Source organism: Xiphophorus maculatus, chromosome 1, assembly GCF_002775205.1.
Source record: "Xiphophorus maculatus strain JP 163 A chromosome 1, X_maculatus-5.0-male, whole genome shotgun sequence".
In the NCBI taxonomy this organism is placed as follows: Eukaryota; Metazoa; Chordata; class Actinopteri; order Cyprinodontiformes; family Poeciliidae; genus Xiphophorus; species Xiphophorus maculatus.
Window position 1 is genome coordinate 17263129 of NC_036443.1, and position 26508 is coordinate 17289636.

At 37.9% G+C, this 26508-nt stretch overlaps 1 protein-coding gene across 2 annotated transcripts in view; it reads left to right on the plus strand.

Moving 5' to 3' along the window:
• LOC102233586 (voltage-dependent calcium channel subunit alpha-2/delta-3) overlaps positions 1–1243 on the plus strand; it is a 113355-nt gene extending 112112 nt beyond the window's left edge. For both annotated transcript variants that reach the window (XM_023334655.1, XM_023334661.1), the window contains one exon: positions 38–1243. In XM_023334655.1, coding sequence (XP_023190423.1) covers positions 38–130 — 93 coding nt within the window. In that variant the 3' untranslated portion in view covers positions 131–1243. The remainder of the gene's footprint in view (positions 1–37) is intronic.
• The last annotated feature ends 25265 nt before the right edge of the window (positions 1244–26508 follow it).

The window sequence follows — 26508 nt, forward strand, 5'->3', positions numbered from 1 at the left end:
TGGATTTACTTCTCATATATTCTTCCTGTAACTGTAGGAGAATTCAATGGAGTGTGGAGGAGCTGGCGGTCTCACCACATCGCTTAGTGCCACGCTGCTTTTAGCCCTCATGGCATTGCTCCATAGGTGACCAAAGCTGATCCTGACTCCACAGCTTGACCTGGTTTGGCTTGGCTCAACGTTATGAGGAATTGCAATGAAGCCACAGAATACAACATTTCTGTCCTGTATGAAACTGTGCCCGATTCAAACCCATCACCAATATGATCCCCAGCCCAGAGATATCACCCTTCAGGGTCATGCAATAATTGAAAGGACTGTTCAAAGGATAATATTAAACCTGCTAAGACAACTACAATCATTTGGAAATATCATATAAGCTACATGGAAAGGTAGTGGGAGAAAATTTGTACAAAATATAATATTGAATGTACTTTGTGATTCTATGACCCTTACCAAACCAGGATTTGGGTTTTCTTCATCTCCCCACCAGTTGTTTGAGAAACCAGGGGCAAGAACAAGTTCAGTGGTGAAAGTTCTACCTTAGAAAAAAGCCCTGAAAGATTTTTCATTCAAAGTGTAGCTTTTGATGAAGGGTGCTTAGCATTTCTGGGTGGATGAGAATTTTCATCATTAATGTTGCTTTTTTCTGTTTTAGTCGGTTTAATGTGCAGCGCCATCTGCACTTTTGACTTCCGATAATCGGATCGCACGAGGGATAAAGGCTCATGGTAGAAAAAGTTAAAACACACCAGTAGAAGCTTAAGAACAAAAAAATAATCTAGGGCTATACCTGCTGACACTTGTACCAAAATGTTCAGTCCTTTCAGGTTGTAGCGACGGACTGGGGTCTGTAGCTGGGTTTGGAATTGGGCATTACAGCCACGAAACACCCACATGGACAGAGATGGATGCACTTTCCCCTGGCCTGTTCGGACTTTCCATGGACTTTTTTTTGATTCTGAAGATTAAAAAAATATATATTCTAAAGATGTTACATGTGGCTGGGATTGTTATATGATGTTTGTCTAATTATCTTTTTTCCACAATGAAAAAAAAATCTGTTACAATATCTACTGTATATGAAAAGAAAAAAAAGTTTATTTATAGTTTGCAAGTGGTACCCATAAACTGTGACTCAGAGATTCTCTGATGTGAGTGGTTGTAATAATTAAGCTTTGCCTTATAAGAAGATATTGTTCCTGTTTGTGTACTTTTGAAATAAAATATTGTTTAAAATGTATTTTTGTTGAATGTTGAGTTATTTGAAGACTCTTTAGAAGTTGCTGTTTGAAAAGGTTTAGACCTGAAATTTTAATCCACACTGATGGCTCTTTTGTTCTCAGTTTAAGCCACATGAAGCAGCGTCTTCTCCAAAGCAGAAATGTGGCACGCATGTGTGTCTCTTGTACATCTGTTGTTTCCCTTTTCTGTCATTCATGTGAACTGCTGCCCCAGAGGAAGCCCCCACCCAGCCATCGAGAGACAATAAAGACCAAGACATGACGGCTGAAGACCAGCTACAACACATCTGTATCTGTTTAGCGATAGACGTCCTTTCTGTCATCATAGAGCCACTCACATCGTGTGCACCAACGTCATATATAGCTTGCGCTGTTGTTGGAGTAACATTTTAGAAAATGACAGCTGAGTTTTCCTGAGATGCTGTCAGTGCCAGCCAGGGCAAGCGCTGCTGCGGTCTCAATGTCAGCAAAACGATCCTTGTGGTCAACAGCTGGGCATGCTCCATCTCCTCCTCTCTCTTCAGTACTCAACACTTTAGTTTTACACACACCCTTCACCTGCTCTGAAAAAAGTATCTTAGAATAGTGATCTCTGCTGTTTTATTTTTTAGGTTTCGCGTCCTTCAACTTGGTCACTGCAATTATCGCTAGCTTTCTGGGGCACGGGGGGTTTCTATGTGTTTAAGTTGACTTGCTTGTCATCTGTCATGGGGATAATAAGTTGGAGCTGTTTTGGTGTAACACCCATCCAATCAGGTCCGTGATTCCTTCCACTCAGCTAGATGAGTTGTGAGAAAATGGGTGCTGTGTGTATGCAAAAAGCTGCCTTGGGAAAGCAGTCCTCGTTCTGTGGAGCAGTCACACCCTATTACCACAGTCCTTCATGTGAGTGATAAATGTTCATCTATGTTTTGTGTAAGCTCTTTAGCCTTAACGATGACTGGACACTAGAATGCTAAAAGGCCTACAAATGCACACAGACTCAAAAACTTTCTGCAGACAAAGTTAAATTTCTTGTAAGAAATAGAGATGGACAACTAGAACCATACAGTTTAACAGAGGAAAAGGAACACGGATGAAGTCAAAATGATTCACATTGCAAATTTTAAAACATTTATTTAAAATACATTCATTGGCATTCAGAACTCCCTTAATTCTTTATAGGACAGCCTTAACAAAACATAACTCAAAAACATTGGTCTATGTTGACATCATACTGTCACACAATTGCTGCAGATTTCTCAGCTGCACATCCATAATGTGAGTCTTCTGCTCCACAACATCCTAGGGTCACTGGGGATGTTCAACTTCAGATGTTCTGGTAAAGTCAAGAAATTAAAACAAAGTTTTCAATAAATCCATCAGATGGAATTATTGACTTATTTTCAGCAGTAAATTCATCTGGGACCTCTTAATCGCAAGTCATATGAACACTGCAATATTCACCAACATTATAGCATATCACTGGTTTTTATGATATCATGCATACTGGGTGCAATGTTTAACCACCACACCATTACACCACTTCTACTGTCCTACAGCTTTTAGGGTACATGCCTGCTCCAATGCAGCTGAATCAAATGATTTGATTACCTTTCTGGTATGCCATCAAGTTTGGCAAAGGCCTGCTAATGAGTTATTCATTTGAATCACATGTTGCAGGACATAGATCTCGAGGACCAGGGTTGGAGACATGTGCTCTAATAACTGAGAGAAATATTTTGTCATCAAATCCATGACATTTTGTGGCCCCATGCCACGTCATTGGTTTAGGTTAGAAAGCCAACCCTTCACGCTTTGTTCTTCAACCTAAATTGCAACATGGACATGTACTAATTATCTTTTAATCCTGTGACATCTAATTTGACTTGAAAGAAGCTGCAAAGTGTTATTTTAAATTTGATTAAACATGGACAAATGTTATGTTTACTCCCTTATAAATATAGACATTTGAAGGTAGCATATACTGTGGGATGTAAGGTACATTACTGTTTTCTAAATGATCCAAAGTCTAATGCAAAGATCAGATAGTGAGACAATGATCCATCTGGCACCAACAACAATACCAAGTGCAAAGTCACTTAAATCCTCTTTCTACCCTCTTGTGTTCCTCTGAACATAAGCAAGTTGTCTTCTTACCATGTAGATTTCTCATTGCTATTGTATTAAGCAAATAATCAGGTGTAACTAATAAAGTGATTGATGTGTGTCCACCCCTGCTTACATTTCATTATATACTTAGCTTATCTTATGTGAAGTTTTCCAGTCAGTTGACTCTTAGTCCCCCTCTGCCCAACGGTCTGTCTCTCAAAGACAAAGCAAGTGAAAGACACATAAATGATGGTGTTTTCTGAAAAGCCGTCCAAATTCTTTCCCAGTGATCCAATCTGCACAACTGTTTGAGGTGGGAAGGAACCCCTCAGAGAGGAGTCACTGATGATTTGAAGACAATGCCCTAAAGGGGCCCTGCTATTCAAAACACATCAATCCATCAACACTCACACTACTTCAACTTTGTTTCTGGACTACATGAGAAATTGTTTTTTTGCCAGCTTGCCACAGGACAGGCGACAGCGAATTGGCTGTATTCACACATTCAAACGGCGTAAGCATAAACACACACATGATAAACATGACACGCACAATGCATACCAGCGGTCACGCGGAGGGCAAAGCTTTTGGTGTTACCTCCGATGGAGTGGATCCATTGGTGGTTTGCTTTGAGGACCGCAGATATGTTTAAATGGAAATGATTCTGAGCAGTCGAAGCAAACCCGAGACCACCCACATGGCCAGTGACCACAACAAGACACTACTAAGGCAAGCTGGGAAAACACACACACAGTATTTTGCTAAAATTCCACTGAATCGCTTAATGTATGCTGGCCATGAAACTCGTCTCCATATGTTTTTTTTTTTCTTCTAAAGAAGAGGACAGTGACAATGACAGAAAAGCATTTGATCTTTATTTTTATGATAGTAATTTCTTGTACACAATCATGAGTCAAATGAGCTTTTCTATCTTCACCACAACAAACAAAATGAGTATTTTCATATCCAGAGCTCATCAGACCCACCCCTTCCCCTTTAGTCGCAACTTTCCACACCCTTTTTTTTCTTCTTTTTCTCTTCAAGCTTTGACCGCATGCTCACTGTGTGCACTGGTGATAATGAGCAGACTTCTCAGCTACATTACCCACACATGCACATGCCCACATGCTCCCACGTTGGAGACGAAAACCAAACCAACCAAAGACAAATTTGTTCCTGTGAGTGCCAGGAGACACATTTCTGCCAAGGTTGAAAGGTGCCAGCTGAAAACATACACTCTCAATACACACGTACATATACAAGGAATTAGTTGACTACCCCACGCTGTGATCGGAAAAAGAGCTTTCAGTATTTAGGGGCGTCTTTGTGAGCCAGAGGTATTGACAGCCAGATGTACTAATACTCTATCTGTATGTGTTTGTGTATGTGTCCCCTTGTAGGGGTGTGTTCATGTGTGTATATGTGTGAAATGTAAATTTGTGGGTGCTGCTGAGATATCCTATCTAGTTGTTTTTGAGATCTGATTAGGACTTGCAAAGACTGTAATTTGCGGAAAAAAGTCTCCCCAAATACATTTCACCATCATGCAGACAAAACCTATTTTCTGCTGCAGCCACAAACTGAAAACCGAAACAGAACAGCACATATTTATGTATTTAGCTGTATTTTGTGTAGAACAAATTGTAATCAGAACTTGTCTAGAAAACTAGCCTTAAGTCTCTCTAGAACCTCGTTTGCTCCCACATGGTATCCTCAGCAGTGGCCTAAAGGGGCAAACACAAAAGCTTCCTTAAATAGCAAATAGCCAAATGTAGATCACTGCCTGAGCTCTGCTGCTTAAATGCATGCATAATGTTTTTGTGAAGACCAGCTGAACAAAATGGACAGTCAGAAAGGAAGAAGGAGATGACAGTAAGGTGAGGATTAGAGATCAGATAGGCAACAGAACAAAAGGACACACTTACTGCGAGAGAGTAGGTGGCCTCATGACATCATGACACTAAAGCAAGCTGGCTTTGACCCGCAATTTGATTGGAAAGTCATGAAAAATATTCTGAGCACTTCAGCAATCGATGAGCTGGAGGTTATGGCGGTATATGGCACCACACCGGTTGCTTCAAATCCCGCTGTGCAGAAAAAAGCTGAAAAAAACCCTCTGCTTTACCTAAATCAATAAAAAAAAAAATTCATCTGAGTTTCATGTGTGAGCTGGACTTGCGTTTGGTGTAGCTGAACCACTGCAGCAGATTGACATAATTTTGATCAAGATCAAAACCCTAAGACAGATGATTAAGTACAAGCAGGTGCGCATAATTTAAGTGCTATGATTTAATTTTATTGTTAATTTATTACTGGAGCCACTGTCGGTGTTTATTGTTACTGCAGAGAAAAAAGTTACATTTATTCATTTCTGAATTCTATATCCAGCTTGTTGAACATTAATTAAATCGAATGAAAATGAAATACAATGGACTGGCAACCTGTCCATGGTCTACCCCTCCTCTCGCCCACTGACTGCTGGAGAAAGGCACCACCCCTCCTCATGACTCTGCAGGGATAAATGTGTTAGATAATGGATGGATGGGTGACAATTAAATACAAACAAGTATCACTATTATCAATTATAAATTGATGGGTAGTCAGTCTAATGCAACCTTTGACTGGGAGATCTGGAATATGACTCATCTCTGTATCCAGTCCCACGACCAATTAACCTATCAAAAGTTGACTTCAAAATAGCCTCATCTCCTGAATGGAACTTCATCTCTTGGAATTCCAGGGCTTGGACTGGGCCCTGATGGCTAAAGCTAAGACGCCCAACTCGGGTTTGAAACAAGGCCAGGCCAGGCTGAGCCCTGAAATGCATAACAGTCTTAGGTTACATGGCAAATGTAATGGGATCTCCGTTTTCCAAAAAGCTCCACTCGTGTTCTGTCAGTTTACAGATTTTTTTTTAAGTCTCAGGGATCATCGAGATCAAATGTGAGTCAGACCATCGGGTTGTTTTAGGTCAGCAGTGAGTTAGGCCTTGAAATTCTCCCACGGGGACTGTATTTGCCCAGTCCCTTTCGTACTGTTAATTCACAAGACTAGTCTGAAAGTAAGTAAATGTTGTTCTTTAGGTGTTGCAGATTCTTTTGTGATCTCCTTGATGAGTCAAATAAATTCTCTTGGAATAGTTCTGGTAGGTTTGCCGCTCCTGGGAAGGTTATCACTGTTTTTTGTATTCTCTGTTTGTGGATTATGATTCTGTTCAACAAAGTCCCAAAATCTGGAAGTAGGTTTGTTACCCTTTTGCTCTAATGTGTCCTGTGTCATTTCAAATATATTTTAAAAATGTACAGGTATTTACAAAACCACTTTATCTATATTTTAAAATCCATATCTGAAATTGTTTAAATGTAGATGTGAGAATTTGACAGCACACTTTTCTGGAGTATAAAGTAAATATTTTCAAATTTGTTAGGATACTTGCTAAGTGTTGCTAATGGGCTAATAAATGTAGAAATGAGTTTATGTCAGCTATAAAGTTGTCAGAGGGCTTCACAGATTTTTACAGTCAGTTTATTATTTAAAGAGTTGAAGTTTTACACAGCAAAGGGTGTATGTGCAATGTTTTTGTGTGTGAGCACTCTTTACACAAGAGCAACAGAGCCATTTTATGTAGTTGATTTTAGGCTATGATGTTTTTGGACTGAGGTAGGTAGTAGAGCCTCATCCAGTTGGTATTGGGTCATTTTGAAGCTCAAGTAAACCCCCCGGCATCTTTGTACCCTGCTTGAATTATTCCTGTCCTGTCCAAATACAATCATTGCAAAAAATTATTCTTTATAAATTTGCTTTAAGATTCCTTTGGGCACAATCATTGTCTCTAACTTTGTAATAGTAATATGCCATAGGATTAGGATAAGCATCTGAGGTTGCATTATAGCTGATGAAGTTATGACTGATGGAATTAGACTCAGGGGAAAAGAGACAGTTCATGTCCTAACAATTTGAAACAAATGTAGAAAAAACATAGATGTGAGGGTGTCAAACACACGTTTGGCTGCATTATTCTTTTCTTAACCAGGCTCTGGGATTTCAACACCCTTATTTTGCATAGCAGAACAGTGAAAGTGAGGCTAAGGTTTCAACCACAGACCCTGACAGGAAAATTATTTCAACAGTGTGACATTTATATGCCCCATTGTCCCCCACTCACCGCCTCTCCCACCCTGAACTCATCCTTTATGACCCTCTTGACCATAAGAACATCCAAGTGCTCACTCTTAAACCCGCCCACAGCCATTTCATATCCTCACTACTAGCCATCATTGAGTAATTGTGCTCTGTATACATGTACACGTTTCTAAATTGTTTATATTTTGTGCATCTACATCTCCTGCTCTCTCTCAACCTAACTTTTAGAGGGTATGACATCACAATGGCGAAATCTTGAGCGCTGACGTATGTTTTGTGGTTAAGGCAAGCAGGGCGGGTTCGTCTGTTTGCAGTCAGAGAAAGTCCTGGGGAGTCTTTTGATTAGGGTGTTAATTTGTATGACTCTTGCAGTCCCACAGTAACAGAATAGGCCACGTTATTGTGATTAAAAATAATCAGAAATGTAATATATACTGTATATGATCTCGTCATAGCTCAAAGGTGTGTGCGGGGGTGTGTTGGGGTGTGTGTGTGTGCGTGTTCGTATAGTTGCATGTCTGTGAGTGAAGATATGTGTACTTGTGATTTATATCGCTTATTAGTGGGTGTATAAAGAGTTTTCCCAATGAGCTGTGTAATCCAAAAATCCTGTGGTGCATCATAATTAGGAGCGGAAATAAGAAACTCACACACAATCAGATCCATCAAAAAAAAGTGAAACAGCACAAAAAGATGAGGTTATTTGAGATAGACGATTGGGAAACATCAATAATGCAGCGAAAAGTAGAAGCAAGGTTCAAAACTTAGAAGCATGTAAACTTGGAGTTTACATGCTTCTAAGTTTACTTGGAATAAGTTCCAAATAATCGTATTCCAAGTTTAACTTTACTTGGAATAGTCTTTATGATATGCCACCAGGTTTTTTCCCACATTTTCTAGAAGAGCCCAGATGAGCACTTCATTTGAACTTCCGAACTTTATTACCTCCCCCTCTCACTGTGTGTTATTTCATTCACTTTTCACTGGACCTTATTTCCTCCCAGGGGCGCTTTTTCCCTCTACTCTTTTTGTCAAACATATTTGTCCACGTTCTAACTGGGCTTTAGTTTTCATTTATATAGTCATTTAAGATTTTAGTGTCTATGATTTTCACTTTAACTTTTCATTATGACAAGTGGAATATTTAATACCATCACCACAAACTGATCAATGGAATGGTTAGATAAAGCCTTTAGAGGTTTGCATATCATAGCTTTTCTTTCTACCCCCTTCTCACTTTTTTATGATTGTGAAACATATTTATTTTGACCTTTTCATTTTGATACATACCATTCCTACTATGTTTTATGTAGCTTCTATTAATCAAATACAGTACATTTTTCTTTTATGAGGATTCTTTCTTTTCTGTTCTTTTTGTGAGTTTGGGAGGACGTCTTTCCTTTTGCGTTTTATTCTTTCCTGAGAGTAATCCACTATGTTTGTTTTTTATTTTTTTGACATGAACTTTGTTCAAGGGAGTGGGGGCAGTGCTGTAGGTTCAATGAAATTTTGATGGCATATTTCTGTAAAACTATACATGTGTATATGTTGATTGGAGAACCTTCTCAGATCTTTGACAACAAACTTAAAAGTATTTGGTGTTGCATGATTGTGAATTACAATTGAAAATAATGTTGAGATCAAACACATTAGTTTTCTTGCCCATTATGCAAAATATTACATGTTGCATAACCTAACTAACTAAATACAGACCCTTCTGGAAGTACTTCCCCCATCGTAAAACCTGGGAGTGGCACCATCAAACGATACAAATGCTTTTCTTCTAACCTGTTGGACACCTCTTGAGACTGGGATGAAGTTTCACCTCCCAGACAATCCTAAACCCCAACCCTAGACCCTACTTTGACGTATGTTGACCTCTCAGTTTATCAAAGCAATGTTTATGCAAAATTGTAGACTAAATTAAGATTAAGATGGAAACTAAACATGGTTAGCCAACATTTGGATTCTATGCTCCTCAGTTTTGGAATAGCCTTCCTGAAAACCTGAAATGTGCACAAAGGACAGAGACTGTTATTGTTTACTGAAACATTACACAGAAAGGCTAAAGGTTGCTTTATCAGTTTCTTTTCTCTTTTCTAATTTTTAAAATCATTATCTTTCCTTGTTTTTTATTTAATGCTTACATTTTTGTATTTTTATATTTTAATGTCATTTTTTAGGTTTCCATATTCATTTTGAACTACTTTCTGTGCAGTGCTATAAAAATAACCTTGCCTTGCCTTTGCTATGAAAGTGGAGTTTATAATTTACCAAAATATAGTTTCGGGGAAAAAGTTTGCAAGAAGCCAATATTACCGTCAAAATGGTTTCAGATGTTTGAAACTACATTTATTTTAAAACAAGAAAATGAATGAATCTTTTTTTTTGCGCCATAATTCAAACCATACTTCCAAACTACTAAAGTCGTGATGTGAAGGTGTTCGGCCAGCATCCAAAGTTGACAGGGATTCAAAATAAACTTTCTTCACGTTCATCTATCTTTTCCAATGGAGCAAAGGACTTGAGTATACCACAAAACTTTATTTAACAACTGAAATTTATTGTGTTAGACTGTTTTTTTCCTCTTCAGTAGTGAACAAAAGATGCATAGATAAATCATTAATTCTGATATTAGAACTAATGTCAGACCCTAGTTGTGAAATTAAATGAAAGCAAACTGGCAAAAAATGATTTTGCACTTAACAATGCAGACTTGGATGCGTTGAGCCTGTTGAGATGTGGTCTTTTAAATGAATCATTCTCGCTGAATGAAAATGAAAAACATGGAACACATTTCCACTTGGTTATAAGGTTTCTTTCACCATTAGGAGATTTAGTTGTTTTTATTTAATACATTTGGGTTGGCTTGAGATATTTTATTAGGACTGAGTTTCAGTTTCCATGGGCCGATTGAGCTAATGTCACATGTTGAATAAAACAGCATGCCTTCCCAGGTTTATTCAGCAGCCATGCTTAATTTGCTGTATATCAGTTTCCAATGAGTGATGCACTATTAAAATAAAATATTTGTTAAAGCAACATATTTTTGTAAGGTGAATTTTACCTAAGGAATGGGACACGCATTACAATAAATCAATGCTTAAAAAAAGAGTAGAAAGTAAGGAGTTTGAGCTACAATCCAGGTTTCATTCTGTAGTGGAATTAAAAAGATAGAAAACAAGATTTGTACCGTGCCTACACAAACAGGTCAGGTTTAGAACAGAAGTTACCACTGACATTGATGACTGCAGGGAAGATACCAACAATGTTCTGCTTGGTAATGTTTTAGGGAACATTACTAAGTAATCCAGTGCTCAAAAAATATTCTTTTGCATATTTTAATCAAAGGTCAATCCCTGTATTATTTCCATAACACAAATATAAATACCACAAATAAAAAAAATTATATTCGTGCAGAGAGATGAAAATTTGTAAGTACTGTACTGCTAAGAGAAGCTTTTAAAAGGTTTCCAAAAATGCTTGACCTAAGTCATACAGCTTAAAAGTTAATGTCCTCTGAATGTAACAACAGGAATAAAATAACTTCTCTTTAAAAATCGCTTACAATTATAAAATACAAAAGTAAAGAAAAACAGCAACTAAATCCCCTAAAAACTACTCCATTCCTTTCATTATGAGTGAGTATACATTTTTTCCAAATCCCACAGTCACTGCTAGTATAAATCAGTGTGGGAATTTGACTTCTATTTTCTATAAATATGCTGTCCAGGGGTGGATGTGAAATTAAGACCAACTCTGTCTGCTTTAAATTATGTTTATACACCACTGATTTGTGATGAGCGCCAAGGACTTGCAGAGTATACGAAGTATATCACAAGCATGAATTAAACTAGAGTTTTTGGAGCCTTTAAGTATTTCCTTGGGTGTCCTCCAGTGTTCAAATATAAATTATATCCCTGGATGAATTTGAGTTTGAGAGTGAAACTAGGTACAGATTACTTGTTTGGTGGTTTCCATTTTCCCCCTTTTTTTTCAGAGGTATAATTTCTGGTGCATCCAGAAAATATAGTCTAACTCTTGGTTAGCTTGCCCAAGAATCAGACTAACCTTACTGGAAGTAATGGGAAGAACAGCAGGTGGGCCAGATAATTTGGTTGGTGTGTGAAGAGATGTACTCTTCTGTGTTTGATCTCATCAGAATTTAGATTGGCAGGTTTGATTTGGCTGATGTAGTGGTCAGATCCCCCAGCAGGGGGAGGCTAGTGCTTGAAGAGCACCGGAACTTCCTCCTCAGATAATATTACACGCTGAAGCAGAAGTGACGTGTCCGGCTCTTTTGTTAGAATATTCTTCTTCTTCAGGTGTGAGGTTATATATAAAAACACTTGAAAATTACTTTATTAACATTTGGGAAGCATGTGGGTATATTTTTGACACTATGTATGTTGACAAACTCCGTTGTTAACTTTGTTGTTAGCACAAGTGATGGCCAAATGAAGCCTTGTGAAACAATGAAGCTTCCCAGCCCATTGCTTTGCCCAAAGGTTCATTACAAGGTGGTTCATTCATTTCTCACTAGTGACATCTGCTGTTGAAACTGTGGCAGCTTTGTCACTCAGATAAACATACTTTTAAAAAATTAGTAAATGCAATATTGTCACAAAGTTTTTGTCAAACACATTTAGTAACAGGAGAGTCAATTAAATCCTATTTAACTAATCTTTTATAGTTATTAAAATTATTTGTAGCCAATCCTGGTATATGTTGACTGTTTTCTTTTGTTGTCGACTAATTTGACAATAGACATTCGTTTTAGTGTATTCGGAGTGCGGTGCTTGTTGGGGCAGACAGTATTCTTTGAGATTTGATTTGCCTCCTAAAAAACTAAAATTCTTCTAAAATGGTATATCTTTTAGTGTTGTTTTGATATCCTGAACTTTCAGTTTTGTATTTTTGATTTAGTTGTGGAAACTTACAAATAATTTACAGTTTCCAAAATATAATTTTTTCCATTAATGCTTTTGCACTGTAAGCTATTTAGGAAATAACCCCTTTTAACCAAAAAAACCCCATTACTTTTAAATCTATTTTCACAAGTAAGCAATAGTCCATGCCCAGTCCTCAAATATTCAAATTTGAAAAACAGTAAATCTGAATGAAACTGGGTAAAGACTTTGGAAACAATCTAATCATCTCACTCACTTAAGTTACTCACTTCAAATATTTGTCCTGCCAAACGCAAAAGTTCTGATTTAAATTTTAAAGAATGTTCAAATGTCCAACAATTTTCTTCATTGTCCTGTAAATGATGGACAATAAGCCAGTAAAGTCTTAGTATGTGACCAGGTGGTCAGTGAATGGCAAATTTCCCAGAACTCCAAAGACCGTTGATGTAAGTTATACTTTCATGAATGACAAAGACCCAGAAAGAAAATAACACTCTTTGAACATTTGGAATGAAGAAATCACATTAAACAGAAATTAAATGCTATGGATTCCCCCAGAGGATCAGCTAAAGTTCAAAGAGTTCTGTTGTAAATTATAATTCAACCGAATTGAGGAACAATTACAGAGTTTAATGTTACACCCCATATGTTTCTGGACATCTACCCACAATGGTAAAGTACTGCCTCTGACAGTTCCAGGCGATCTATAGGCTGGTGTAGGCTTTTTTCCCAAACAAAACAGTATCTACCAAACCATCTAGATGTTGGTTAATCTTCTTAAAGTTTAGGCATTAGATGCGGCCAAATAGAAAGTAATTCTCAATAATGTTTCAAATTACCAAAGCATTAGTTATTGTATTAGTATCATATTCAATTACTAGTGCTTTTAAGGATAAAAGCTAAATATTTAAGCTGTTGTCAGTCACCTTTTTCTAATAATGTTAGCTTCAGTTCAGAGATGTAGGTAGATACTTCTTTTACAAAGCAGAATTTATTTCATTTTCCCTCATTTTTGGGGGCCATGGGAGTTGTCTCATTTATTTTTATTGTACAAAGATCGAAAAAGGATTGACATGAAGTTCTCCTTGCCACCCACAGGGAAATTATCCATAGCCAACTTCAACTGACCTCAATTGAGATGCTGTAAATGGATTTATGTTTTCCCTCTGCGCATATACTGCTTCAAGCAAATCAGGTGAAGTTTCATAAAAAAATTTGTAAGATTACATGCATGATCCTTTCTAATTAACTCATTGACAGACTACATTTTAATTATTCTCAAAGTAATTACATTCATTTCTGAGTCTTTTAAACTGTGTTTTTCATTTCACCATGTAGGAAAAAAATTTGAAATGGAGATTAAGCCTTAATACAAAGCCCAACTTCCTGTGTGTATCTGTGTGTTGGGGGAGTATGCATGCTTACATCTCTTACAGCCCAAAACGCTCAGGGGAATACTCATATATAACCACAGAGAGGAAGATATCTAGGTCTCCCTTCTGTGTTTGTACCATTCCTCCCTCTCTCAATGCTTTACATCCCTAGTGGAAAAAAACAGTAAACTATGTGAACGAAGTAAAAGATGTTACGCTTTGAGTTTTACATTACAGGAATCGACATGATAGCAACATGGAGAAAGTACATGTTTGTAACTTTTGCTTTGAAAGAAAGTTTGGCAATATGAAGCTGTGACAGTAAAAAAAAAGTTAGTGGGCTAGTGTGTGCAGTAGCTGCAGTTAGCACACAGTCTTTCCAGAGTTGCAGTGCAGAGGGACACTGTCTAAAAGGAATGCCAGTCTCTTAAAACCCTTCGGGTGAAGACGTAGGAACCACGGTTTGACTGAAAACACCTGCGCCTTATAGAGGGCGGTGTACAGAGAGCTTCAACATCCTGATCCAATATACACATCGATGAATGTTCGCTTTCACGCAAACATGCTTTCACACATGTATGCACTCCCACACACACATCCTTGTACACCTATACAAACTGAGAACTTTGGATTGGCTTCCATTCCTGACATCTACAGTATGTCTAACCTTAACTAAAAACTTAATTCAGACCATACATTTAAATAAAAAAAAGAAGTGAGGATCAGGAAAATGTCCTCACTTTCCACCAATGACCTTCTTTTGTTAGGAAAAATGCTGAAAGTGGCCCTCTGTATGTAGTTCATACAAGTATACACACACACAAATATAAATAAAAGCTGTTTGCGGGCGCACACGGTGCAATGCAGGAATCACTGCATATATAACCTGTGTCATCTTTTCCGTGGCTGAATAATCCTTGCACACATAAGTAATATTTTTATCTTCTACTCCAGCAGGCAAAGTGCAATGAAATACTATACATGCATTACAGAAATGGACTGGATCCAAAAATGCTCTACAGTCCCAAATAAACTTTCCTTCTGCTCGTTTTCAGACATCCAGGTTAAAAAACCCCTCTTCTACAGACAGTGAGTTATTTGTGCAGGTCTGTGGCATGTCTGCAGGTTTGTGTTGGACTGTGGCTGGGATGGGCGACTGGTTTTACTGGTCTACCTATGTTCACCCGAAGCATGAGCAAGGACAAAGTGAGTGGTACAGCACGATCGCACTTAGTAGGCCAATTTTTCTCAGCATACCTGCATTTGGCGCCTTGAAGGAAACTTTGTATTAAGGGTATGTTTCTATTGATTGCAGTCTATGTCTCATCAGCTCTTGTGTGGTCCCTCTAAATAACCTTGTATATTTGTTTCAAACATAAATACATAAATTCTAGTTGTATTTGCTGGAGGTTGTCACCATCAAATGTGGTTTTATGTAACTGGTACAAATAAAGGAGAAACAGTGGAATAGCTTCTTTTTTTAAAATTAATTGTCAAATTAGCCTGGCCTTGGGGTTGATGGCAATTCAACTTTATGAATCAGGTTAACATGCTGCCCTAGTTAGTGTTGGCCTGGTTTTACTTGGCAGACAGCATAGTACAGTGCTCCAGGAGTCATTAGGACCCAAAGCCCGAGTGATAAGTTGATCTGGAATCAGCACGCTCACACCAGAACAACAATATGAATACTTTGGCATCATGTCCATGTGCACATCTTTTACATGTTCTTTCACTGGACAAACCAAGAGAAATGGTGGACAGATTAATGGTCTCGGTTTTGTTTCTGGCTGCTCTTTCCATGAACAAGAAAACCAGATTTCTCTCTGTTGACATCCAAAAAGTAAGCTTGAGAAAGCCAAGTATAAGAGACATACGGGTTGTATGACAGTAAAGTACATAAAGAGTGAAAAGTAAGGCGCTGTGAAGAGTGGGAAGACAATGAAGAAAACATTGGCACCAAATTTTCTATTGCCTTGGGGCTGAATATATTTTGTCTTTGTTGTACTTTTGAGCTACATTGTCAGAATGTTGTTTTTTTAGTTGTATTTGTGGATTTTCCCCTCCAATGTGAGAAAATTTGATTTGCTTTTTCTTGTATTTCTTGTAGATGTCACTGTTAATTATTTCAGAAAGAAATACGGGATTATGGCAACACATGCTTACATTTTATGCATTATACCACATGCAGTGTAGTTTTAAAGAGGTAAATATAATAGAGCGTTTTCATATTATGCTGTCTTTAACCTTGATTACTGTGAAATTAGGCTCCATTTGGGCATATTACATGAAGCAAAAAACATGAAATGTAAGAATAATGCATGTTCAGTGTCTTGTAAATGATTCCTGTTTGCTGTCACATAAGAGCCCCAAACCTGTATGTATTCAGTATTGCATACAGTACTTGCAAAGTGGAAGGAAATTGATTCATGGTTTCAATTTGTTTTTCACAAATCAAAATCTATGGTGTTATGCAATTAGTGCCAAGGAAAAGTATTTGCCCTTACGCATTTCTTATGATTTAGCCTTTTTGTAATACTTTGTTTCTCATCATTAAATGTTAAAAGAAAATAAAACTAAACTGAGTAAATGGAAGATACAAACCAACCTCAGCCTAACAGCTGGTTGTGCCACATGTTTGTGATAAATGGTAATGAGCGTTTTATATTGCAGGGGAATAATTTGTGAACATTCCTTTTGTCCTGCTGCCTAACCCACAGGCATAAGCATGAGGCTGCAAACTGTAGGCCTGACATTCTCCTTTTGGGGTTTTCTGGTAGAGAGTACATTTCACAAATTCAGTCACTCAGTAATTTTCATCATTTAAATACTAAAATGACAGAAAAACTTATTTTAGGCATGAATTTTGTGTGTTGAGAAGGACCTCAAGGCCATTCGTTTGATAGTAGCATTGTGCCTTCTGCTTCTGTTAGCGTTGTGTGCTAACGTTTAGCTGGTGGGTGTAAATACGGTATTAAGATCATTGTGATGCATTCATTTAAATGTGTGGTTCTTCAAGTTTGTCGTCTTCAGTCTCCCGCTCTGGCTCAGACTGTGGGTCCGACATTTAAGGTTGGATGGACAAGTCATCCATTGTTGACATCTATAAAAAGCCTTGTAATTAAAAGTTTATCTGCTGGTAGATAATTGTATCACTGCTATCAAACTACAAAAATGGCCAAATGGGGTGCAGTGGAACACACTGCGAGAGGGGTCAAATATCTTATTTTTTAAAAAAGCAGGACAACAAGTTGCTCTAAAATGCGCCTCAGAACAGGGGCAGGGAGGAGTCTGTGGAGCTACAACCAGAAATTCAGACCAAAAGATTACAGTTCTACCACTTTATATAGACCAAAAGAGAACAATTTACCTGTCAAAAGGAAGGATTTAAAAGCATCTTATATTCACTTTAAATTATGATCTTTCTAAGCATCAAATCATCTTGAGACCAACACATTGCCCCTACCATGTTTGTTTCTCATGATGTTATTATGAAGTGCTGGCTAAAGCCGCCCACCTACTCGGGCATACTGTGCATTTTTAGTCAGCTGTGTGTAGCTACTGTCCATGAGCGTACTGATTTCCTACATTTCTGGACACAATTTTCTTCATTTCCCACTTATCCCACTTAGCTCAACACAGTTCCTCATCTGTACCCAGGGTCTGAGTTATTTCCTCCCACAAGCGTTTTGTTTTCTGAAAATCCTTATTATGTAATGTCTTCCGTCAGATGCTTTTCAAAATGTGACTCCGTTATCCACAAGGTGGCCCTGACCCTCAGCCTTACCAGCTTGGTATTGCATACAAGACAGTTAGATTTGTACACTTCTTCCTGTAAGTGCCACGCAGGGTATGCGTATATTGTTGCAAAAATGTACTTGTGTGTTGGGTCCTGTGTGTTGGATGTATGTCAAGTGGTAGAAAACTTTAGCCTTTTGCTGTCGTTTGTCACTCCCCATGTGACGAGCCCACGACAATGCACAACGCTGCAAAGAATGCGTTTGCATTCCTTTCTAGATTTGTCTGCAAAACCCAAAGGGACCGCATATCTGGGTGTAAGAACAACCAAAGCTGGACATCTCATTAACCCTGACACCAAAGCCAATCATTACTGTTCCATGTAAGTCAGAGTGTTCATTGTATATGTGGACACAAATTTGCACACATCACTAGCTGAGTGCCAGAATCCATTCATCAGGCCTTCATAGCTGGGCCCTGTCAACCTCCAGCCCCAGGCCTGTAGGCCTTAAGCCAGGGGCTTGAGTTCTGGGCTTCTCGCCAGTCTGTCATGGTGCTGGGCTGCGGTCCAGCCTTCCATCAGCTTTGATGTGAGCTGGCTCGCCAAATGGCTAAGGAAGGGTGGCCCCTCGGAACAGGAGTTACACAGCAAGCTGAGCAGGTCAGTCAGCTACCAGATGCAGCTAGAATGTGCTCACACATGAATGCGCACACCAAAAGTAGATGTGTCAAGTTGTTGGATTTGTTTGATCGTGTAGTTTTAGTTTTAAACGTGTTTTTATTGGTTAAATTAAAGCTTGAAATTGTTCTGTATTCTAGAATGATTAAGTGGTTTTAACTGTTTGATTTGGAGGCTTTATATATCTTAGCCCAATTAGCATGGCAATAAATAGCCTTTTTTTATTGCTCCACATGCTGAGCTATAATTTGTCAAATTTTCATCATGTGAGAACTGGAATACAGTGTTTTATGGTGCTGGAAGCCTGAAAGATGGATTGCAAGGAAGGGAAAACTAGCAAAGGCAAAGAACTTTTAAATTATTGTGTTTCAAACAAGCATGCCTTCGAATTTGACAAAGTCAAGCCTATTCTCACCGACATCACACAATTGTTAGTATGAAAGAATGCATAAAAAACTGTACATTTTCAATCCTGAGTCACCATTGCACAAGACTGTCAACTTGTTGTGAAATATAATCTTTTTTCTTCAGTTGGAACTACATTCACGTTTTGAAAACAGCAAATAATTATACAAGAGCCTCTGCTAATTTTCAATCAATAGGGTGTTGTCATTCTGACAGCATCATGTAGATCTAATGTGATCTACATGATGAGATTAGGAAAAAAAACCATGTAGATCTAATCTGAGGGACATTTATTCAGATGAAAAAAATTATTTTACAAAATGCAGGACAGGATTATAACCTTGTGTTTCTGTATACTGATCTGCTCTATTTCGTTTTAGTCTTTCGACATTTGACGTCAATAATTCTTCCTCAAAAGGAACATTTTGATGAAGAATGTTAGTTCTTCATCAAGGATGAAGTGAGTTCTCTTAACTGAGAACTCACTGATTTTCTTCAGCAGACCATTCTTATAAAGTTGAACAATAGACACAAGGCTTCATGGAACTAAGATTCTTTCATTCCAGGTAATTTCCCTGGAATTACCTGGAAACTACCAGGTAATTCCACCCTTTTTATAAATTCCATAAAACTCTCATTGCAAAATAAAAAAGAAGCTTATTTCTTTATGGTAAACTTGTCCAAATGGATGTGTGTGTCAGAAACATAACACTGAAAACAACATTCTCATTCTGGAACATAGTAGTAGCAGTATCATGCCGTGGGGGTGTTTTTTTTTTAAGCAGGCTATGGAAGATGGTCAGAGCTAATGGGTAAATGGTCAAAGCGATGGTAAATTTGGAAGAAAACCTGTTGGTGGCCAAAGACTCGACATTTTGGCAGGAATTTATCTATCAACTGGACTGAAACCTTGATCTCAATCTAGTTGCTGAACACCTTTATCATATCTTCCATACCTACCTAGTCTGTATATCTCTTAAACATCTAATTTAATTAAGTACTTTTCAATGAGAGTGCTAACTAGCCTAGCGTATGTCTATCTGTGGTTTGTGACATGTGGGGATGAACATGCTTGGTCTGATAATATGATCCATAAATTTTATAACACAGCATAACTAATTATTCTGCAACATTCTGAAATTAATGTTTATAAATCTCGGCTTAATGGTAAATCTTCAAGCACTACCTAATCATTGTCACTCAGTCTATTTTAAACACACTAATAGTCATGTCGTTCATAATCATTTCAGCAGTTCATTATATTCGGCATGGATTCCAAGCCTGTGGCAGATGGAATGGTTTTTCATTGCTCTGGTTGTTATTTTTCTGGGCGTCATAGTATCCGTATTTGTCTTGGTGAGGGAGGAAGGGAACGGGTGTGTAAAAAATATTAACTCTCAGCTGTGATGACTGCTGTTAGCGGTCACAATACTTGACCAGCTGGAATTTCGACATTATTGCTGATAGGCTTCATTAATTATATTCCATCAGCTAATTTCATCACGGTCTGTTTCTGTTTTTGCTGTTTTCTCTGTTGAAACTCTTTACTTCAGCTGTGTATGACCTGGATATGGCTTATTTGGACCTCACTCACTCCTATTCTCTTTCAAAATAAACACAGCTGTTCCATCCGATTTCTAAGGGGAAGGAATTTAAAGCGGGGATTTTATAAATGAACAGTTGCACTTAATATTTATCACCTTAGAAGCCATAAAGATACAACAGGTCTTTGATTGAGGAACTGTTTGATTTTGCTCAGGCTAAACAAAAGTCCAACAACTTTTTACAGTTTCAGCTGCCAGTTATTCTTGACCTACATGGAAGAACTTATTTCTTAGAACTTATAGTATTGGTGAACTGTTTATCTCTACTATACAGAATCACTTGCTAAAATAAAGAATTTAAACTTTGAATTAAGACTTAATAGTTTCCATGATGGCAGTACTTCATAAGCTTTATCACATTTATCTAAGGCTGAGGAAAGCAATGTACTACATTTAATGTAGCACAAAATGTATTTTGCAAGATGTGTCTAAAACATTAACATGTATTGTTTCAATGAACAATACAAGAGAAACCTCAGTTACTGTGACGCTGTTGTTTGACCATAATAGGACGGAGCTGGGCTGATGTCAGAGTAACCTCAGGAGCCCACTTTAATGTAATCCATGAAGGCTTAGCTGGCTGACAGGATCACTCAGCTACTGGTTCTGACCTGGTATTTAGCTCCCTGTGGGGGAGTACCGTACTTGGAGACACACACAACATGACCAGAGCTAGAGAAAGAGGGAGAAGGCCTAAAGGCAAACCATAAACAAGTACGCCTGTCCTTGGCTGCTTGTAAACATGTCTTATCGCGTGATGAATCGCATGCACTCCGAGAGGAAGCCATAATGCAAGTATGCGATGACAGCGGGGAGAGTATGCAACCTGCATCGACTCGACAACAAGGTAGATGTCTGAGTAGAGCAGTGACACAAATTCACTAGTCCATATGTATGAGATTAAAACCGAATAACAAATGTTTAAATTTCTTAAGTATGTTTTGTAACATAAATAGAAAAAGCTTCCCCCCCAAAAAACTTCAAACTGGCCACACTGACCAAATAACATATTGTATTAATTAACCATCACAAGAAGGTGAATATTTTCACATCTGTGAGTGATGATATCAAGATGTGCTATGGTGGACTTTACTGCACAATTCGTGAGTAGTTAATCTTTGAGATTTACTTGTCAATTCAGGTTATTTCTTCAGATGTCCTCTATTATTCTTGCTTGTGACTGTTTCAATCTAAAAACTTTTACAGCGCTCCCAGTGGAGCATGAGATTAAAACCTAGTTGAGGAGCCATGATGACAATTTAAACCAAGACAAACTGAAACTCTGACGGGGGGGGGGGGGGGAAGTGAAAATGAGATTACTTATTTTGGAGCTGGTAATGATTTCCTCACTCAGATCCTGTCACTCTATATACACACACAAACCTCAGCCATGCACGTTGAGAAATTTTAACCTCTATGTATAACCCTTCTATTTTCGGGAGAGCTTTGAACCCGTTGCAACAACTTGTGGTAGGTGTGGTTTCTGGGGGAGGACCCAGAGATAGAACTGACGCTAACAGAAACGGGAATTCTGCGGCCCCAGCTCGGTTCTCTGATCCAGTCCAGACTCCTTGTGACGACATAGTGATGTGCCCTGCCTTCGTTCTCTCTCTACAACGCACAACCACAATCTCAAATAGCCCTAAATGCAGCCCTGTGGAGTGCTGGATTTTTGGCCCACCTATTGTTTTAAAATGAATGCCGGGAAGTGGAACATGCTCTGCTTTGGCTTAGGAAGGTGAGCTTTGCCAGACAGCTGCTATGACGGCACATTTTGAATGCATTGGGAAATTTGAATATGTGCTAGAAAAGTTGTGTGATTCTTTTTTTGTTCAAAGTAGCATTACAGTAGGTGTTTTCTGCATTGACAGTTTTATTGGAGTCATAATGTCATGTTGTGGCCTGCAGTGGGATAAAATCACTCATATATACCTTACCCCAGCATTCCTCTGGCCCTTATGTGGCATGGTGGAAAAAAGGGGGATAGACCGTAGTACAAACTGAGGTTTTGTTTCATGGTTGGTAAAATAGGGTATGAATGCATTACATCAATATGTTCAATCCAGGACATTGTGGTATAGAAGTTCAGCATTTTCCATTTGAGGTAAAGAGTGGAGAAAATGAGCTATTTTTGAATTGTCAAAGCAGAGAGCTACAGATCTTTAGTCGAGATTGTATTATTGTAACCAGCTGCTCTCTTTTAGACAAGCACAACTTGTCATGAATAACCCCTGGGGAACCAATGAAGAATGCAAATGCAGAATATAGCAAAGCAAATGGATTAATTTAGGAAGCCTTAGTTTTTTTCACCTTGTTCTCTGCACAGTCAAAATCATCTATGTGCAAAAACAAAAGCAAGCGTACATTCAGATGCAATCTTGAATTTCAGTCAGAATATACACAACTTTTGGGTTCCTTAAATTTGAATCCATTCTGCATAAGTTGCTGCTGATTTTTCTAACTTTCCATCATAAGAAACAATTCAGATGTGAATATTTCATTGGAATAACAATGAACACTTTGGGTTTGGGGAAATTCAAAGTAAAGCTACTGTTCTCTGTATTGAAATGAGTCATTTGAGGTGGTGTGTACATTTGAATAGGATGCCCCCTAGTTTTTAAGGCATGTTCTAGTGGAAGGAGATCCTGAGGAAGACCCAGAACATACTGGAGGGATGACATATCCTGTCTGACTTTGGAATGCTATAGGATGCCCCAGAATTACTGAGGAGACGGTTGTCTATTGTCCCCTCCTGGATATGTTGAACCCTATGACCTTTTCTCAGACAAACAGATAATAAATTAAATTGTAATTACAAATGTGCATTTATGGATTTTATGGTCGCATAAAACATCTGTTTGATCAACTTTGGTAAGTTATTTTAGCCTAAATGCACTGAGTGAGTGCGTGTGACCACAATGTTTGGTTGTCAAGTCAATGGCATTACCCTGGACAATAATTTATTTTTGCTTGGTTCTGTACATCATTTTGTGTTACATTTGTTGTGTACGAAATGTGAGGAGAAATGTTGATTGATTAATTGATTGATTGACTGTCTGAATTTTTTTTTCCCAACTCACATGTCTTTTAATACAAAAATGCTGGCTTTTAGCCTATGTCACAATACTATAAGACTCTGGAATGTTTACAAGATCATGAGGAAACTCTAACTGGATCATATTGATAGATTTTTTTCTTTGCAGCTCTGCTTTGATGAGCATTTTTGTGAAATGCTCTGAAGATAGGGAACTCATAAACATGTGATTTCAACTTCCACACACCACATATCAAAGTGTTCTTGGACAAGATTCTGAATCCCATGTTACCCACCCATTACCCAATCGGTGTGTGACTGGGTGATTTTGACTTGTATTGTAAAAGTGCTTTGAGTTGTCAGTAAGGATAGAATAGCACTATATAAATGTGGTCCATTTAGGTACTTTAATATAGTCTTGTATTTCTCGTGAATTCTTCTGTGAAACGAGAAGCTGAAGCTTTGTGAGGTTGTTCAAATCATCTTTGTGCCACTATCAGACTTTAAGAATATTTAAAGTATTCAGACTCTGGCAGAAAATATTGTTTGATATTTTGTTTTAATAACCTCAAGTATTTTTTTTATTCTTGTAGGGTATGACCATCTGGTGTGTTCTTTTGAGAATAAAGTAATAAACATGAAATCAGATAGTATTAATTGTGAAACGAGCTTAATTTGTGCAATAATCAAACAATAACTAGTAATGTTGATTAAGATTAGATAACTATGGTACATACATCTTTAATGGGTGGTTTGTTGTATTTAAATTTGGAAAAGTCATGCCTCTTCTACATTAAATGTGGGTGTGAAACCATTACTTCTGATTCAATATTAATTTAATTTTTGCCCTAAATGTAGACAGTGTCCAATTTTCCTTATAAAATAAGGCATGTGTTACTGGGATTGCTTTAAGTCATTTTTGTGCCAATACAGAAAATGTACATAAAGTGCCATACTTAAATGTCTTATGCAAACTTCTGAGGACTATATTTGAGGCTAGAAAGTACACTCTAAGTCATACCTAATTACTATCTTAACATAGCCAAAGGAAAGTCATGGAAGACAGATGTGTAAATATTAATACAGTCGCCCACATCAGCTATCAAACTTACAGAAAAGGGGTTTGGTTGAGAAATGACCGTCAAAATCAAACATCTAAGCATATTATTTGAAAGTATCACTGCCTCTTATGTGTCTTCCATCATACCTGTGGTTTTCAACCTCTCTTTCCCCGCCTGTTGTATCAACCAGCTATGCACCTGAGTTTCTGACTCAGAAACTATGCTGTATAACGTATAAATATGCAGCCAAATTAGTGGGTGGCTTGTATTAAGTCACTCTTGAGGTCCCATAGCCGGCATGACCTAGCATGGATGAAGAAAGGCAATCCAAAAATATAGCATAATGATTTCATAGCTAAAACTCAGCAGTTGACAGAAGGTTAAAGAATCAAAGATCCCATATTGTGCTAGTTCCACTACTTTTTTAAAATCAGTTTATTCCTTCAGTCTCCTTCATTTTTGCTTTTTAGTTTGGAGCCGATCAGAACCAAAACGTTTTACAAAGTTCACAGAAAGCAGTGCAAATAGATTTCTAAAGTCGAACACAGAACCAACTGAAAGGTTCACATATGGGATGTGCTCCTGAAGTCTGTATCACTTTACATGTGTAAATATTAGTCAATGTCAAAAGTGTTTATACTGAAATCATAGTCTATAAGCTCCAATTTTCACTCAAAGCACTTTCTACCTTCAGCTCATTGCCCCCCTCTCTTGCTTAGGGCCCGATCTTCTCTCATGCTTTCTGCGTCTGCACATCACCAGCTGCCTCTGACAAGGCCCAATCATCCAGACATCCCAATTTTCCTCTATGGAAAATCCCCCTCTTCTTACTCTCCTGACAGTGTGATTAATCATCCCATTAACCCATCCACTGTCACTGGATTGTTAGGAGCACTTATAACACAATCCCTACCATCCCTTGGGAGACATCTAATCTTCACGCCATCTTCCAAGAGCTCTCAAGGAAAAATCTTCTGGTCTTTGTGTGCTCCACACCTAAAACAACTATCATTCATGGTGAGCTTTATTGTCTGTCACAAAATGTTGTTGTGAGTCAAGATACTCTTAACTCACAGCAGAGAAACGTCAGCATAGTTTCAGATTTGAGAGAAAAACAATAACTTTTTATTAGCAATTGTTAAGCACATTTAAGTAAGATCAACTTACACCAAATCAGTCAAAGGATATGCTGGGCTATGTGAAGTAATGTCTTGGAGTAAGACAATGATCTGCTGGAAAGTCCGTTCAAATTGGTATTATTTTGAGACTCACTACAGAAGTAAACAGTTTTGAATCCTTTAATCCCTTTAAAAAAATTAAAGACCATTTCACATTTTTATAGGATCCAATAACCTATTTAAAAAGATAGCTTACTCCATAAAGATTGTATCTTGGATCACAAAGGGGTCAAATGATTAAAATCTATTGTGATGATACTAGGGCTGATATCTGATTTGTCAGAGATCGTACAGAGCTTCAACTTTTAAGTTTATTGGAATTTTTGTGCTACACCAGCTTTGTATTCAACTGAAAGGAATAGAGAAGTCATCCACCCATTGCCTATATCTGCTTAATCAATGTCAGGTCAGGGTGGTGGTTAGAAATTTTTTATCTCCAGTGGCAGTGCAGAGGCAGAGTACAGCCAAGACAGGTAATCAGTCAATCACACTGCCACACCCGGACAAATGAGACATTATCCAGACATTAATCCGATAATACATTAAAGACCAGCTGTTGTTGCATCAACCTTCCAGACCCCTCAGGTCTTCTGGTTCTGCTCTGCATCCCCAGAACCAGAACCAAACAAGGAGAAGCAGCATTCAGCTTATATGCACCACAAATTTGGAACAAACTTCCAGAAAACTGTAAAACTGAAACACTGAGTGCCTTTAAATCTCGACTAAAAACCCACCTGTATAGAATTGAATTTGAAACGTAATCAATTACGAATTTAATTGGCACTTGACTTAATGTAATGTTTTTATTGTTGATTCTATGTTGCATGACTTTGTGTTTTTGTGTTTATGATGTAAAGCACTTTGAAATGCCTTGCTGCTGTAATGTGCTACAAATAAAATTTGATTGATTGATTGATAAATAATCCAATGATGTTCACCAACGCTCTTTGATTGAGCTATTTTGCAAAGAACAATCTGTAAACATGTCAGTCTCTAGATGTGCAAAGTCGCTGGAGAGATTTCCCCAAAAACATGTACCAGAAAAAGTACT